A 14,175-nucleotide genomic window follows, 5' to 3' on the forward strand; every position below is an offset into this window, starting at 1 on the left:
GGTTTTTGAGATTTGAAAGATTTGAGGGATTAAATGAGAATTCTGGCCGACTTCTAATTCTGGAATTGACTGAAGCGTTTGGGTTGAGAAGTGAAATGAAGTCCAGGAATTTCATCCAATTCAGATTCCTTTCGAGAGTCTGTGGTAGCCTCGGTGAATCGACGCTTATCCGAGGGAAAGAACAATCAGAATACAACTTTCCTGACTCTGGTATCAAAGTTTCTGATATAATATCTTAGAGATTTGTAGACGAAGTCTGATATATAAGGTGAACTCCAAAACCAGAAGCTTCTAGATTTACGGTTAAAATAAGCTAGCCCAAGAGGGAAGGAGTGCAGAGCCACATGGCATTGAAAAGATAACGATCACGCCCTTCCTGATACATTTTGTAAACCTCCTAGAATTAGTCACATCACGTTAATAACCGAACTTCATTGTCGCCCCCTATTAAGTCATTACGGATTTGGGACCAATCGATCAATCTTTTCGACAAAAGGACTTTTGAGAAAAATATCCCAAGCATACTACAACAAGTGCCGTCATATATTGAAAGCATAGAGATACAGTCATTCGAGACTTCTGCTCGATCAATAATGCTTGGCCTTGAGTAGGATTTTATGTCATAGCCATGGAAAATCTCATGTCATTATAAACATCATTTTCAAGCAGCTTTCAATAGTCAGCCACATCTACAGTCTATCTCCAGCCTCAGTACCTACCACTGGCAAGCAACATAAGCCGCCATGGGAAGAAAGATTAGCACGCAAAAAGGATAAGATAATTGGCGAATAATATTTCTCGCATTTCCAGCTATATAAGGTTACAGTGTCGCTGCAGGCCATGTAAGCAGATCCCAAACTTGCGGTAAAGTCATATGTGTTCTTCTTTCTTCCAGAATATAATCGTTTTCGATTATTTCGTGAGTGATGCGCGCAGAGAGGTGATGACCGAAGACCGAAATGGCAATAATCATAATCCGAGTGCGATGGGTATTCCACAATGGTCATTTGCCTCTTCTGCCAGGAGCTTCAATGCCTGTGAAAAGATAGATGAGTGGTAGAATTGGTGTAATAATGATTTACTCTTTGAATCCTTTGGTGAGCATTAGAAGTTGTCGTGATGGTGGATCTGATCGTATTGTACACGATTCTTGTTGCATGCAAATACGATGGTAACCATCATCAGAGGGCGCTCGTACTTACATTTCCAAATATATTCCTTTTCCGAGCTGTCTTGCATATTGTAACGTTTCTGGTAAATATTCGTTTAGATCCCAAGGAGGTTGATGAATCCAATGATCCGTAAGGCTGAGCAATGAGTACCTAAGTCGACGTACCAGGGAAATGAAAGCTTACTACACATGTTGAAAGCATCAACACGCATACATCAGAGCTTACAAATCAATTTAGATCTCCGATAATCTTTGGTGGATACCTCAACATGAATGAGGGAAGGAAAATTTCATAGCGCTCAGAGATCTAGATTTACCTTAGTCAAATCGATGGATGAGAAGGAGGGAGCGAAAGCGAAAGAAACTGGACGAATAGATCCTGGAACTTCGTACAGAATAAAATGCTGATGAAATTAACCTAGTTGATGACAAATATGGTAAACATGATACTTTTGATACCTTTGATACCCATACGGAGTATGTTCGTTATCCTTCCAAAGCAATTTGAGTTCAAAGTAGTTGGGATGAATAAAAATCGAATAAGAATTCCCAAGGCACTTCAAAATGGTTTACCCCTGCACGGTGACTCGGTGACCACCAAAACTCATCACGGGACGGTTCGCTAACGATCAATTTTCCGCTGCACGTTCTCATCATGACAAATTCATGAGCCCATCATAAAGATATACACATAAATGCTTAGATATAAGTGACTTGCATTAGTCTTCTAATATATCAGCAATTGAGCTACGGCCTCCCCGTCCTGGGAATGACCTTTCATGGGATAGTACAAACGACCGTTTGTTCTGTGTCCTCATCCGCGTCACCAATGATATATCGTTAGCAGTCATGGATACCATACAACTCTTGTAGGATGCATCGCGAATAGGCTCTTCATAGTAGTTGCATCTTCAGTTCGCCGAATTTTTCATGAAATGCTCCGTATTCATCGTGGGCTGTGTAATATATGAATCATAAGGTTCACTGCATCTCAATCGAGATCCAGAATCCCAAGTTCGGGTATCGAAACTGCTCGATGTAACTAGTGCTGGTAGTCAGCTCAGATTCACCATCTCGGTACCTCCTTGTTGCCATGAGTGCCGCAGGATTCCTCGATTCCTGTCTAATCCGTTTTGGGATCTTGCCCAAGCTGAGCTTTTTATATGCCATGATGGAGTAAATGCTATTATCAGATATCTATCTTCGTGCATTTCATTTCAGAGTATCTATATAGATGAAGAGATATCCTCACTGATTTCGTTATTCAATACATCAGACATCAACAGATCTTTCCAACATCGCAGCTAATACTTTTAACACTCATCGACTTCACCGTCATTATCCATCCTTACATCTTCATACTTTTCCATCTAACACTATAACTTCACCACTCAATTATGTCTTGCAACTCAAAATCTTCCCGTCATCAATCAAGAAGCACCGAGGGCAATCCCGAGGATATGGTGGAGCAAGTCAAGAGCATTATCACTTTACTGAACGAAGTTGTCTCATCTAGACCTCATGAATGTGAAACCTATATTCCCTCTGCTCGCTCAGCTGTCACTGCTCTCGAACATGTTCGCTTTTTTCGCGACCCAGCACGCTTTGCTGAGCAGGTCTGGATCATCCAGGGACTTCAAAGCTTTGCTTTCTATGACGCAGATAATGGAAGTGTTGTAGATATTGCAGACTTCTGCCAGAATGGATGGCTGAGAGTTTTGAGAAACTACCCGGATAATGTTGACGTCTTGACGGGTAAGTCAACATAATATCTTACTGTCTCTAGACAGACATTTTGTTAACACAACTATCATATTAGGGCTGGGTAACAATTGGCTTCAGAGATCTCAAGTAACTTTAGCCCGCATTCATTACGAAGAAGGAAATGATACCACAGGTACTTCTGACTTAGAAACTTACTTCTTAGAATACGATTCTGACAATTCATCTTCTCTAGCACCGCCCAATGACCCCCGCAGACAAGGACCCCTCTATGTCGAAGCTCGAGGTTATCTACAACCAGCTGTGGATTTCTTCACTCGGGCCATTCGAGCCGCTGATGGTCTTGGATATACTACTGGTGACCTATTGGCTTCCGTAAGTCGCAGCCCTCACGCATGTCCAGAGAATCTAATCTAACAATTAATCAGGCTGCAGAATCACATATGAGTCTAGGCAACGTATCTGCATCTCCAGCAGATGAACATGCTTTCACTCAAGCAATCCGATATTTGCGTCGTGCAGAAACAACACAGGGGTATCAGTTATCGGAGCATATGCAACAATATCTTGATGATTATGGAAGATATGTTTCTTAACTTCTTCATCCTTTCATACCTTTTTCTCCAGCATCTTTTACACACTGTACGATATTGAGAATTTCGGCGTACACAACAACAGCATTCAGTTTTCGGAGTCATTGTCAGCATTTTCAGGAACAGCGTAAGATTGCATAGCAGCGGTGATTGGATATTGGGCAAACAGTTTTGAATTATAGAGCAGATCATTTCTGATTTTGAATTTTCATGTATTAACACTCCTGACGAACAGCGTCGATTAGATTTCTTTTTGGGCAATGTCTTTCCTTTTTATTGGCATCACATTTTTTCTGTTTCTGCCTTTCTCGTCATATTTTTTTTTACAATTTCTTTCACTTCTCTCTACCTGAGTCTATCCTATAAGCTGCAACAGCAGACCTGTACTGTTGAAAACTTAGCATAGCTAGAATAGCAAACAAATTTCTTGCACACTTTCTATTTTCTTACATGATTCGCTCAACATAATTCATCCCATTGATATCAGAAAAGGTGTTAATTCACGTGATATAAAACCCAACTAGATGGGTGATTCCCGAGACTCCCTCCTTGTCTAGATCCTTCCGGAATGAAAAATCCTCCCGGTAACATAAATAGGGCTGGGAGGATTGCGCTTAAGTATGAGAGGTAAGCGCGGTGAATGAATGGTTATGATACTCGGCATGATAGCTCGCGGCTGCAATGTGTGTATGAGTGATAGGCTTCAGTCGTAGGTACGGAGTAGACATCGGACTAAATGAATAGAAAGAATGATTTGTGATTTGTCCTTGAATCTCGAATAGAATAAGAGTTTCTGAATAGTATGAATATCCATTCTCGTAGATAGATATCTAAGACTTGAATATTTCAGTACGTAGCTACAGACATTTTGATCTTGTAAGTATGGAAATCTGCACAACAGTATAGAGCAAGAGACACGCGGAGATAGCTGGAAGCTGAAGATGCTGTTGGCGTATGTAGTACGGATCAAGCTTACAGCCGAGCTTGGAAATTCCTGCACAACAAAATTGTAGCTGCGGGAGATGAGGTGAGCAGTTTCTGCTATACACGCCCGAAGGATTTGCTTGATGTGATCATGAACAGTCGGTGACAACAGGTGAGGTAGGGGTTGATCTTACTGCAATTAATGCATACATTGTCATACTTGACACCTCATGTGAAAGTGGCGATAAGTTTGGATCTGACAGAGACTTCAAGAGAAGGGACGAGAAATTTTGCTTCTGTAATAGCTTTCTGCAATTATATATCTCGTATTAAAATATCATCTTGCTTGGTATCCACGAGTGGACCCGACATGCACATGGATGTCCCCTCCCGAGGTCCCCAACTGTGGCTAAATGTGGCTGTTAATCCTAGAACCTGCGATGTGGTCTTCAAGCCTTGGGGTTAAGGCACCAACAAGTAAGCTCCAGAACACCTGGAAAGCTTCAGTGGCACCTCCAATTTACGAATACCTCCCCAGTAACACAACACAACACAATCTCCAATTCCCTTATTGAAGTTCGCATATCTCTCGATAGTCTTCGTCACCTTACCACGGCAATAAGCAAAAGTAATTCCAACATCATGCTTGCAGAACGAGAAATGCAAATAAGTCCGATTGTGCAAGAGTCTGTGATACACAATACAAAGGTTCGTTGTCCAATTTGTCAAGCTCAAGTTGGAGGCATCGTTTGGGTGAACTGCGCCGAGCGAGCATGAAATAGTCTCGATGTTTATCAAGCTACCATAATTGCAGCTTCACAGACCTCCTCTCTCTCTCTCACACACAAATCAGCTAATCATCATCTGCTATAGACTCTCGCAACTCTCCACAATCTCACAGCCTCCCTCTTTGGTGTCGCCGCTGGTATCCTCGGTCTTGAATCCTACCCTGGATTCCTGTTCTACATCTTCTTTACGCTCCTCACTAGTGCACTCGTATATGTATTTCGGATAGCTCCGCACATGAGTAAAGATACCAAGGGAGATCGATATTTTAGAGGCGCGTGGGAGTTTTGGTCGGGAGGGTTAGTAGAGGGTCTGAGTGGATTTGTGTTGACCTGGACTTTATTCTATGGATTGGTTAGGGCGTAATGGTAGAGAGTGGGTCAATGTGGCAGGGGGAGTTTGGGAATACAGTGAGATCTTTATGGGATAGGCTAAAGTGCTGGATGGACATGAGAAACATCTAAATCTGAGAGGATTCAATCTCGGAAAATCAATCGACTATCCTACATCCAACAATCTTCGGACACGAACGTCGAATAAAGGATGTGGGGAATGGGAATGGCCAATAAATCACAAGCGCAAGCGAGAGGGATCCGTGCAATAATAGGAATGGAAAGATAGGTGTGGTGATGACTGGAAGGAATACGGAAGATTGCGCTTCTTGAATATCGGCGCGGATGGATTTCCCTCGTCGCGACAATCATCAACAAGTATGGCGCTTGGAGTTGGACTGGTTTAAATTCGACATGCTTGATGTTTATATTCCCAAATGGTGGTTATGTCTATGTGTCCATATACAGTATTGCGGAATACTAGAGTTTGTATCACGGATATAGATTTGAATTATTCCTTTTGCATGTGTTAATGAGAGTAAGTGTTGGCAATATGGTAGGACATGAATTTCTTCGTTATTTTTCTTTTGTTGCTGTTAGCAATGCTATTCAGTATACTAGTCCAGTCAGGTTTTCTGTTCGATTGTCTACAAATGCTCCAGAAAAGTACTGGGTCGCATCGAATTTCATTACTGGAAATATGGAGGAGAGATAGTGATACTTGCCAAATCTTTCAAAACACAAAACACGCTTCTATACCCATCCTTTCTTGTAAACTTTCTTGCATTTGAACTATCGAATTTCCTTTCTATAACCTGAATTTCGTTACGTATGGTAAGAATATTACTTGTGGGGGTTTCCTAGTTGCCGAGAGTCCTCTGAGACGGAATATCAATTTTGAATTAAGGGTGCACGCTGAATTTGAGCTTACTATCAACTTTTTAACCCATTCGAACATTCTTCATTGCCTTTTTGATTGATTGTATTGTTATCATCATTATTTGATTATTATTACCACCGCATGCGAAACTCGTGTCATTTACAACCTTCATAGCTTTTGTGCGACTGTATGATCGGATGTGTTTGTGATGAAGTCAATGCAATTTGCTATACTAAGTGCCTATGGATAGTTTCTTGCTCCCTTAAAATTTGTGGGGTATCTTTTGGGTTGTGTGTAAAAGGAAAACGTATTGAGGGATATAGGAAGTGTATTTGTAGTAAAGCAGTGGGAAAATCATGACTTGTAAACCCCTCCTCTTGAAGGGTTCACCCTCGCTTACAGACCTCATGCTTCTTGCTTCTCTAATCCGCTATCTTTTCTCTCCTTGACTATGAACTCCCTGTCCTGCTTTGATTTCATTCATAACCACAACATGAAAGGAGCTGGTACTTGTCCGTAAGGTGGCGGAGATTTTGATGTAGATCCCTTTAAACCAAAGTTAATTATTGTTATGGAATAAGTGGGCGATGATTGGTTCATTGTGTCAAGAGAAGTATCAAGATCGAGTTCAAGTCATGTATCTGGTAATATCAGTTCGGAAAGTTTTGGCTAATCGGGATTTCTTCATAAACACAGCTTTGAGAATAATAAGAACATGCATTGAACGTCAATTGATGTATCTTTGCCATGCGGTGGGACGAGTCTTTCTAGGGTGTGTTTGATGGTAAATGAGAAGACGGTGTTAAAGAGATGATTTGATGATGTATTAGTAAGGTAATAGTAACATGAAAGAGTTAACATAAATTCTATTGTCCATAGATCAGTCACAATTGAATGGTTCTTTTTCAGCCTATAATGGATTATTCCCGAGATCACGATCTGGCTAATTTACTATTGAGAGAGGGCGGCAGAGATTTCCCGGGGAAGTGTAAATGGTGTGATGTACGAAGAGGGTTGGGATAGTGGCAGAAGATTTGTTTTTGAAAGTTTGATGTTTAGCTTAGAGATGGGAGGGGATCGACTATGAAGAGAACAGTCGCTTCGGGTGGGGAAGGGGGTGAGGAAGAGGAACAACAGTGTTATTAGTAAGTGAAGTAAAGAAGTAACACAGCTTTGTCAGGGGGTGGGAGTTGGATCATGTGTATAATATCGATTGAACTGACTAATAACTAAACTTCCTGACAAATGATGAAGACTAGTACATGGCCAAGTGGCCAATTACAAGAAAGACATGAACGCAAACGTAAACTGCCGGAATTCCGAATGTTTGCTCTTTCGCTCCTTCCCCTGTCCCAGGATCATCATAATATCGCCATTGCCGTTACTTCTTTCTTAGTGCAGCGAAAAGGCCACATCGACAAATAAAAAAGTCAAACACAGTCCCAATCGCTAGTCCGAAGACTAATGAAAGGTACGTTCCCACAAAAGAAATTAGATAAAGTATTGTGGTCAATCTCGTGATGAATGGAAAAAGTGAGTCATCTTGGACCAATTAAGAAGAAGTTTCCTCTTGGAAGGTGTGAATCAAAAATTATGAGAGCAGTCCGCAGACTGCCGGGCCGGCGAACCAGCTCGTCCCATCTAACATTCTTGATCGAAAGATGGACTCTCTACACCTCGTCTTTTACAAAGGTAAGCCGCGCTTTGATGAAGGCCTATACTCTCTGCAGTGAGCGGCATAATGGGGAGGGGAGTGCCACTTTGTGAAGGTGGTTCGACACTTCGGAGAGGGTATTCAGCGCTTCCCGAAGGAAGGTGATAGTCACTCTGTGAAGGAGATTCAACACTTCGTAAAAGGAAGTTCACCACTCTGTAGCATGACACCCACCACAGATGGTATAGGCCCCCATCATAGTGCGACTTATCTTTGTAAAAGGCGAGGTGGTATAAAGAAGAAAGAAAAGAAAATGAAAGTTGTGGGGGGAATTCGAGTTTAAATAGACATTTTGAGAACGCTAGTTTAGAAGATACTAAGACGAAGTCACGGGATTAGATGACATTCACTCTTAGTACATTAAACTCTTAGAACATATTGCTCAACTCATTATTGGCTGGGAAAGACTCGGAGGAGTACGTCTACTGATACTATTGTTCTCTATTGAAGCTTTTTTAGTTTCTTATGACACATTGACTTCTGACTTTCAGCAAAGGAACAATTCGGTTAGTTGTTTGGCATTAACAAGAGCGTACTTTCAGAGAATTGCTTCATGAAATGCGCCAGTGAAACAGAAGATATCTTATATTCTACTCGCTACGATCTATACAGAGCATGTAAAAGGGTGGAGTGGGATGGGACTGTGATAACCTAAGGCCTGGTTCACACACAAAATTTATGGATATTCATCACAGATTTACCTGGTACACAGCAAAATTAATGATAATAGATTGACTTGAATATAACGGTACACTCCGAAACTCAATATGAGAGTTTATTATCATATTGCAAAGTATTCTTTTGCGTCGTATCCCAAGAACTTATGATAGTTCACAGGTTAAATAATCTTCACAGGATAGCATTGAACTCAAGCATAATCAGGGCGAGCTCAGAATCCTCGAACTGACCATTTGGCTTCTGAAATAGCCCATATCATTGCCGTTGAGAGTGTGAAAGTTGACTTCAAAAGTCCTTGATCATGATTACTTATGCAGCCAAAATAAAGAAATATACTGTGTTTTTCCTTCTGTAATCTGTCATCTGTTTGTCTGTTTGCTTTAATTTTAGGTTTCGATGTCTCTTGACCACATGCATGCTGTCTAAGGGGCCAGGCTAAGGGGCAACGATTTTTCTTACATATCCTACTCCCGCTGTCCTACTGTAAAAATGTCTCCTTTCAATAAAGATCAACGCCATTCAATCAACCAAAATTTTTCTCTCCAAAAATTTACAGAGAGAATCACAGAAATAACATAAATTTCGAAAACAATTGATGCGGCGATCGAGATTATGATTGCCGAGGATATTCAGGGGGTCTAGAACATCATGTGTTGAAAATAACAATTGGAAATAATCGGGAATTGTTCGCCTGGCTTGTAATTCAATTAATCAATCCTATTGGTCGTTCAGTGTTCCATATTTATTCACCAGAAAGTAGGTACGTCATCTACATACATACCGCACGGCCCCGTCCATGCAGTATTCCACTTGCACATGTCAAAAAAGTAAAAGCAAAGCTCTTTTCTGAGTGTAATAAATATTCTTCTCTTCCTCTTTCTTCATCGATTAATACAACATCCGCTCCTTCTTTTTTGAAAAACGTCCAATTCAGAAGATGGAGTTATCATATCCCATATTTCATCCCTTCCTCTTTCTTTACCGAGTATGGCAATACTTTCTCGCCAAACTCCTTTCTCCTTCACCACCGGTTGAGGGTCAAAAACTTGGAAGACCCAAGATTGCAATTATTGGTGCTGGATTGACGGGTGTTTCTGCTGCTTCTCACTGTGTTGGTCATGGATTTGATGTGCAGATTTTTGAGGCTGGTCCCAGAAGTCAATTGGGTGGTATATGGAGTGTAAGTTTACCATTTCTCCCTTACATATTGGGCACAAAAACCCCCAGAAGCGAAGGAAATTTATGCTGATACGATAATTTAGAGAGTTAACAGTACATCTGGTCTACAAATCCATTCGTTAATGTATCGATTCCATCCCTCCGTTCAATGGAAAGGTGGTTATCCAAATCAACAACAAATTGTATCTCAAATCACCGAACTCTGGAAACGTTATGGTCTAGAGGAGAAAACAAAATTCGATACTAAAGTCGAGAAAGTATACCAAGACGACAAAGGAAGATGGATAATTAATAATACATCAGAAGGACGATTCGAAGGCATTATTGCAGCTGTTGGTACTTGTGGAGAGGCAAAAATTCCACATATACCTGGGATGGATAAATTCAAGGGAGAGATATATCATTCAAGCGATCTGACGGGCAAAGACGCAAAAGGAAAGAAAATTATAGTCATTGGAGGTGGTGCAAGTGCAGTCGAGGCACTAGAATTTGCAACCCATGAAGAAGCGGCTGAGACGACAATTCTGGCCAGAAGTGATAAATGGATCATCCCTCGGAATGCTGTCGTAGACATGCTACTCGCGTTGAATATTTTTGGACAGGAAACTTTCTTGAGCTGGATACCAGAGATGCTGCTTAAGAAGTTCTTTTACAGAGATCTGGAAGATCTTGCTCCAGCGGATAAAGGTATTTTTACAGGCACTCCTATGGTCAATTCCGACGTGATGGATAAAATCCGTGAAGGAAAAGCAGAATGGCTACGGGGCGATATCAAAGGATTCACTGAAGATGGAATCAATTTCAATCTTCGAGCGAAAGGTGTTCCTCCCGGTGGCCCTGGAAAAACAAAGCTCGTGAAGGGCGATATCGTTGTAATGGCAACTGGATTCGAGCGACCGTCTCTTGATTTCCTCCCACCCGACACATTCCAGGATCCTTACACACCACCAAATTGGTATCTTCAAACCTTCCCTCCCACACACCCTTCCGTCTGCTGCAACAACTGCACTTACGTCAATGCTATCGGTGCAGTGGGCAACTGGCATATAGGAATTTACACACGTATCCTCCTTATGTTCCTATCGGATCCCCTTACAAGACCAAGACCCTTCTGGATGGAATGCTGGATTGATATGACCAGAATTTTGAAGAAGTTCAGCCCAACAGGTGCATTTGATTTCTTTACATATCTGGAATTGGTGTGGTGGTTCACTTTTTGCATTGCGATCAATCCATTCAGGTGGAAGTGGGCCATTTTTGTGTTTACTGGGCTTGGAAGGGGATTGCCGAGAAGAGTTGTGGAGGCGGAGGATAAGTTGAGAGGATCGCTAGGATGGAGAAATGGACATTGGGATGTGAATTATGACAAGGGAAGCAGTTTTTGAGAGAAGAGGAGGTGGCTTCTTACTTCAGATAATCCAGTGTATCCAATAGTTTGGATTGCGGTCCGTGAATCATAGCTTTTTGTGTATTGCCATGTTTAAAAACTATCTAGAACCCCCAGATAAAACTTATTTACGAATTTGAGAATTTTGGCACAAGAAGATGATAACGATGCATTTGTGGACAGTATATACAGGGTCGATTAATTTGGCATGACCAACGGTAATTTTATAGATGGATCAATAGGTACTTACCTGGTGGCAGAACATCCGAACAACATAAACACAATTCAAAATTCCAAAATTCCATTAATTTAACCCCAAGAAATCCCCAGATGCCAAGAAAAATAAAATATTTCGTTGCATATCTCATGTGTCCTTGGCTATACTCTAATCCCACAGTTATCACGCTCGCCAAGGGTGTATGAGAGCTAAGGGGGGATCGGCTAAGCGGTGACTTCGTCTGTGGCTTGAGACTGTTCATAAACTTTATGATGAAAAGCAACGAGAATGGAAATAAGAGTTGCCAAGGAAAGTATGGGATTTGTTGCATATCTGGAGGTTTCTTGGCTGGACTAGTAATTCTTGTAGTTGAGATTTGGCTCGCTTGCCAAGGTGCAAGGGGGTGGGTGTTTGGGAGTGTAGAGGGAAGGAGTGTGTTTGTGTGTCTTAGAGGTTAGCTTTTATAATAATAAGAATAATTATTATTATAATAATAGTGGAAGATCTAGTCGGTTTAAGCTATAGGGACGAATCGAATATATAGTATAAGAGTTGAATTGAAGTCAATTTAGAAGAGCTAAACTGAATTGAAATGAAATTGCTTATTTTTTCTAGGTTTTCTTTAAAGAATATTCTAGGTTTATATAATTTATAATAAAATTCCAGTATTTTCTATACTTATAAATAAGATCGATTTAAATCGAATCTTATAAAATCATTTTATACAATAAAAAGAAAATACAACCAATCAATTTAACGATATTTCCTATATACTTCTATTTAGTTCCATTTTATTTTATTTCATTATAAATCAATTTGATAAGAGATACTATTATATAACTATATAATAATATGATTTTATAATATAAGATCATATTATATATATATTAGTTATTAATATATCTTATTAGAAGATTGGGTGGAAGAGGCCTCTATATTGACTATATTGTTACGCGTGTAAGCATATTGATCTCCCCGTAGTATTATATGAGGGGATCAATATGCCTGTCTATGGTTCGTCTAATCTAGTCTGTTTAGATAGCTGTATTACTAATCACTACACATGCTTAGTACTGGTAACTTCTATTCCTTTTAATACTTCCCTATAGGAGTTATCACCTTTGATCTCCCTGATCTTTCGTACCTCTATTATCTCAATCCTAGCATATTTTTGAACCTTTCGAATGCTACTTTTACTAAGAATTTAGTTATTCTATCTACTACCATATCCAATATATTAATGTAACTAGTTATCACTTTTTCTTTTTAATAAAATCCCTGATGAAGTGGTAGTATATATCGATATACTTTGATTGTTTATGTAAATGCGGATTCTTGGTTAAAGCAATTACTCCTTAATTATCACCTAACAGTTGAACAATATCTCCGTGTGCAGATATATATTCAGCCTTTCCAAGATCTTTGAGCATTTGAGCTAATCATCTCCTTTGCTTGGTGAATATCGCTATTGATATATATTCGGATTCAGTATTTGATATCGCTATTGAATTCTGCTTCTTATTAGCCCACAATATTGATTTGTTATAGAATATAGTAACTCCTCTAGAAATACTTTTCCAATCATACCGATTATTTGTTTAATCTGTGTTAGTAAAGACTTTTATAGTATCTACTAATAAATTATATTCCTTTACAATTTGATATTATATTCTCTCGGGCCTGTATTTGAATTTCTGAGTGATTATAGCTTTCAGATATTGTATTAAGTTTTTTACTCCTATTTTATGGTATTTCACTGGCTTTGCTATATATTGTAACAGTCGGCCTAACACGAAGGAGATATCTGGTCTTGTATACACTATTGGATGAATAAGACTACCTATGGCTTGTTGATATTCAATAATATCAATCAGTTTGTTGTTTTTTGTAGCAGATTATAAGTATAAATAATCAGTAGCAGGTATCTTCTTAATATAATACTGAGTATATAAGATTCCGAATTTTGTAAGTATAGCTTTCAGATATTCTTCTTGATCCAATGTGAGAGATTTGTTTGCTCGATCTCTTATAACCCTAATGCCTAGAATCTTGCTAATCTCCCCCAGATTCTTGGTATTGAAGTGTGATAAGAGTGTTGTAGAAAACCAATTGAGTTGATCTTTTGAGGTCGAGGAAGCAATTATGTTATCGATATACATTAGCAGATTGAGTTGGCGAGTAGTATATATATAGAGACACGGATCAGCGAGACTTTAAATAAAGCCCCAATTGATTAATTGAGATTTTAAAAGTTGATTTTAATCTCATTCAGTTTGTTTAAGGCTATATAAGCTTTTCAATATATATAAGATATATCCATCTGATACCTTGAATCCCTGAAGTGGTGTAAGGTATATTTCTTTTTTGAGATAGGATTCTGTAAAAGCATTCTTTATATCAAAATACCAGTATTTCGAGTTCTCTTTCACAATAATCGCTAAGAACAAATAGAGTGTATTGAATTGTATTATAAAAGCAAAGATTTCGTTATAGTTTTTTCCGAGAATTTGATTAAAATCTTTTGCTACTAATTGTGCCTTGAACCTCTCGATTTATTGTCCTTTGTCTTTATTGTAAATACCCATTTTATTG

General features: G+C 39.5%; 3 protein-coding genes across 3 annotated transcripts; all 3 read left to right on the forward strand.

Moving 5' to 3' along the window:
• Positions 1-2,568: 2,568 nt before the first annotated feature.
• Positions 2,569-3,489, forward strand: EAF02_009631 (uncharacterized protein; the record flags this gene model as incomplete). Its single annotated transcript, XM_038905679.1, has 3 exons — positions 2,569-2,926; positions 2,991-3,268; positions 3,322-3,489. 3 exons carry the CDS (start codon positions 2,569-2,571, stop codon positions 3,487-3,489), a joined length of 804 nt encoding a protein of 267 aa, XP_038754419.1.
• Positions 3,490-5,052: 1,563 nt separating this feature from the next.
• EAF02_009632 (uncharacterized protein) lies at positions 5,053-6,379 on the forward strand (the record flags this gene model as incomplete). The annotated part of the gene is made up of 2 exons (XM_038905680.1): positions 5,053-5,118; positions 5,284-6,379. 2 exons carry the CDS (start codon positions 5,053-5,055, stop codon positions 5,560-5,562), a joined length of 345 nt encoding a protein of 114 aa, XP_038754420.1. The 3' UTR covers positions 5,563-6,379.
• Positions 6,380-9,737: 3,358 nt separating this feature from the next.
• Positions 9,738-11,364, forward strand: EAF02_009633 (uncharacterized protein; the record flags this gene model as incomplete). Its single annotated transcript, XM_038905681.1, has 2 exons — positions 9,738-9,980; positions 10,063-11,364. The coding sequence occupies 2 exons, from the start codon at positions 9,738-9,740 to the stop codon at positions 11,362-11,364; spliced, it is 1,545 nt and encodes a 514-aa protein (XP_038754421.1).
• Between the last annotated feature and the right edge of the window lie 2,811 nt (positions 11,365-14,175).

This window comes from Botrytis sinoallii, assembly GCF_014898435.1.
Source record: "Botrytis sinoallii strain Bc 23 chromosome Unknown BSIN_021, whole genome shotgun sequence".
Classification (NCBI taxonomy): domain Eukaryota; kingdom Fungi; phylum Ascomycota; class Leotiomycetes; order Helotiales; family Sclerotiniaceae; genus Botrytis; species Botrytis sinoallii.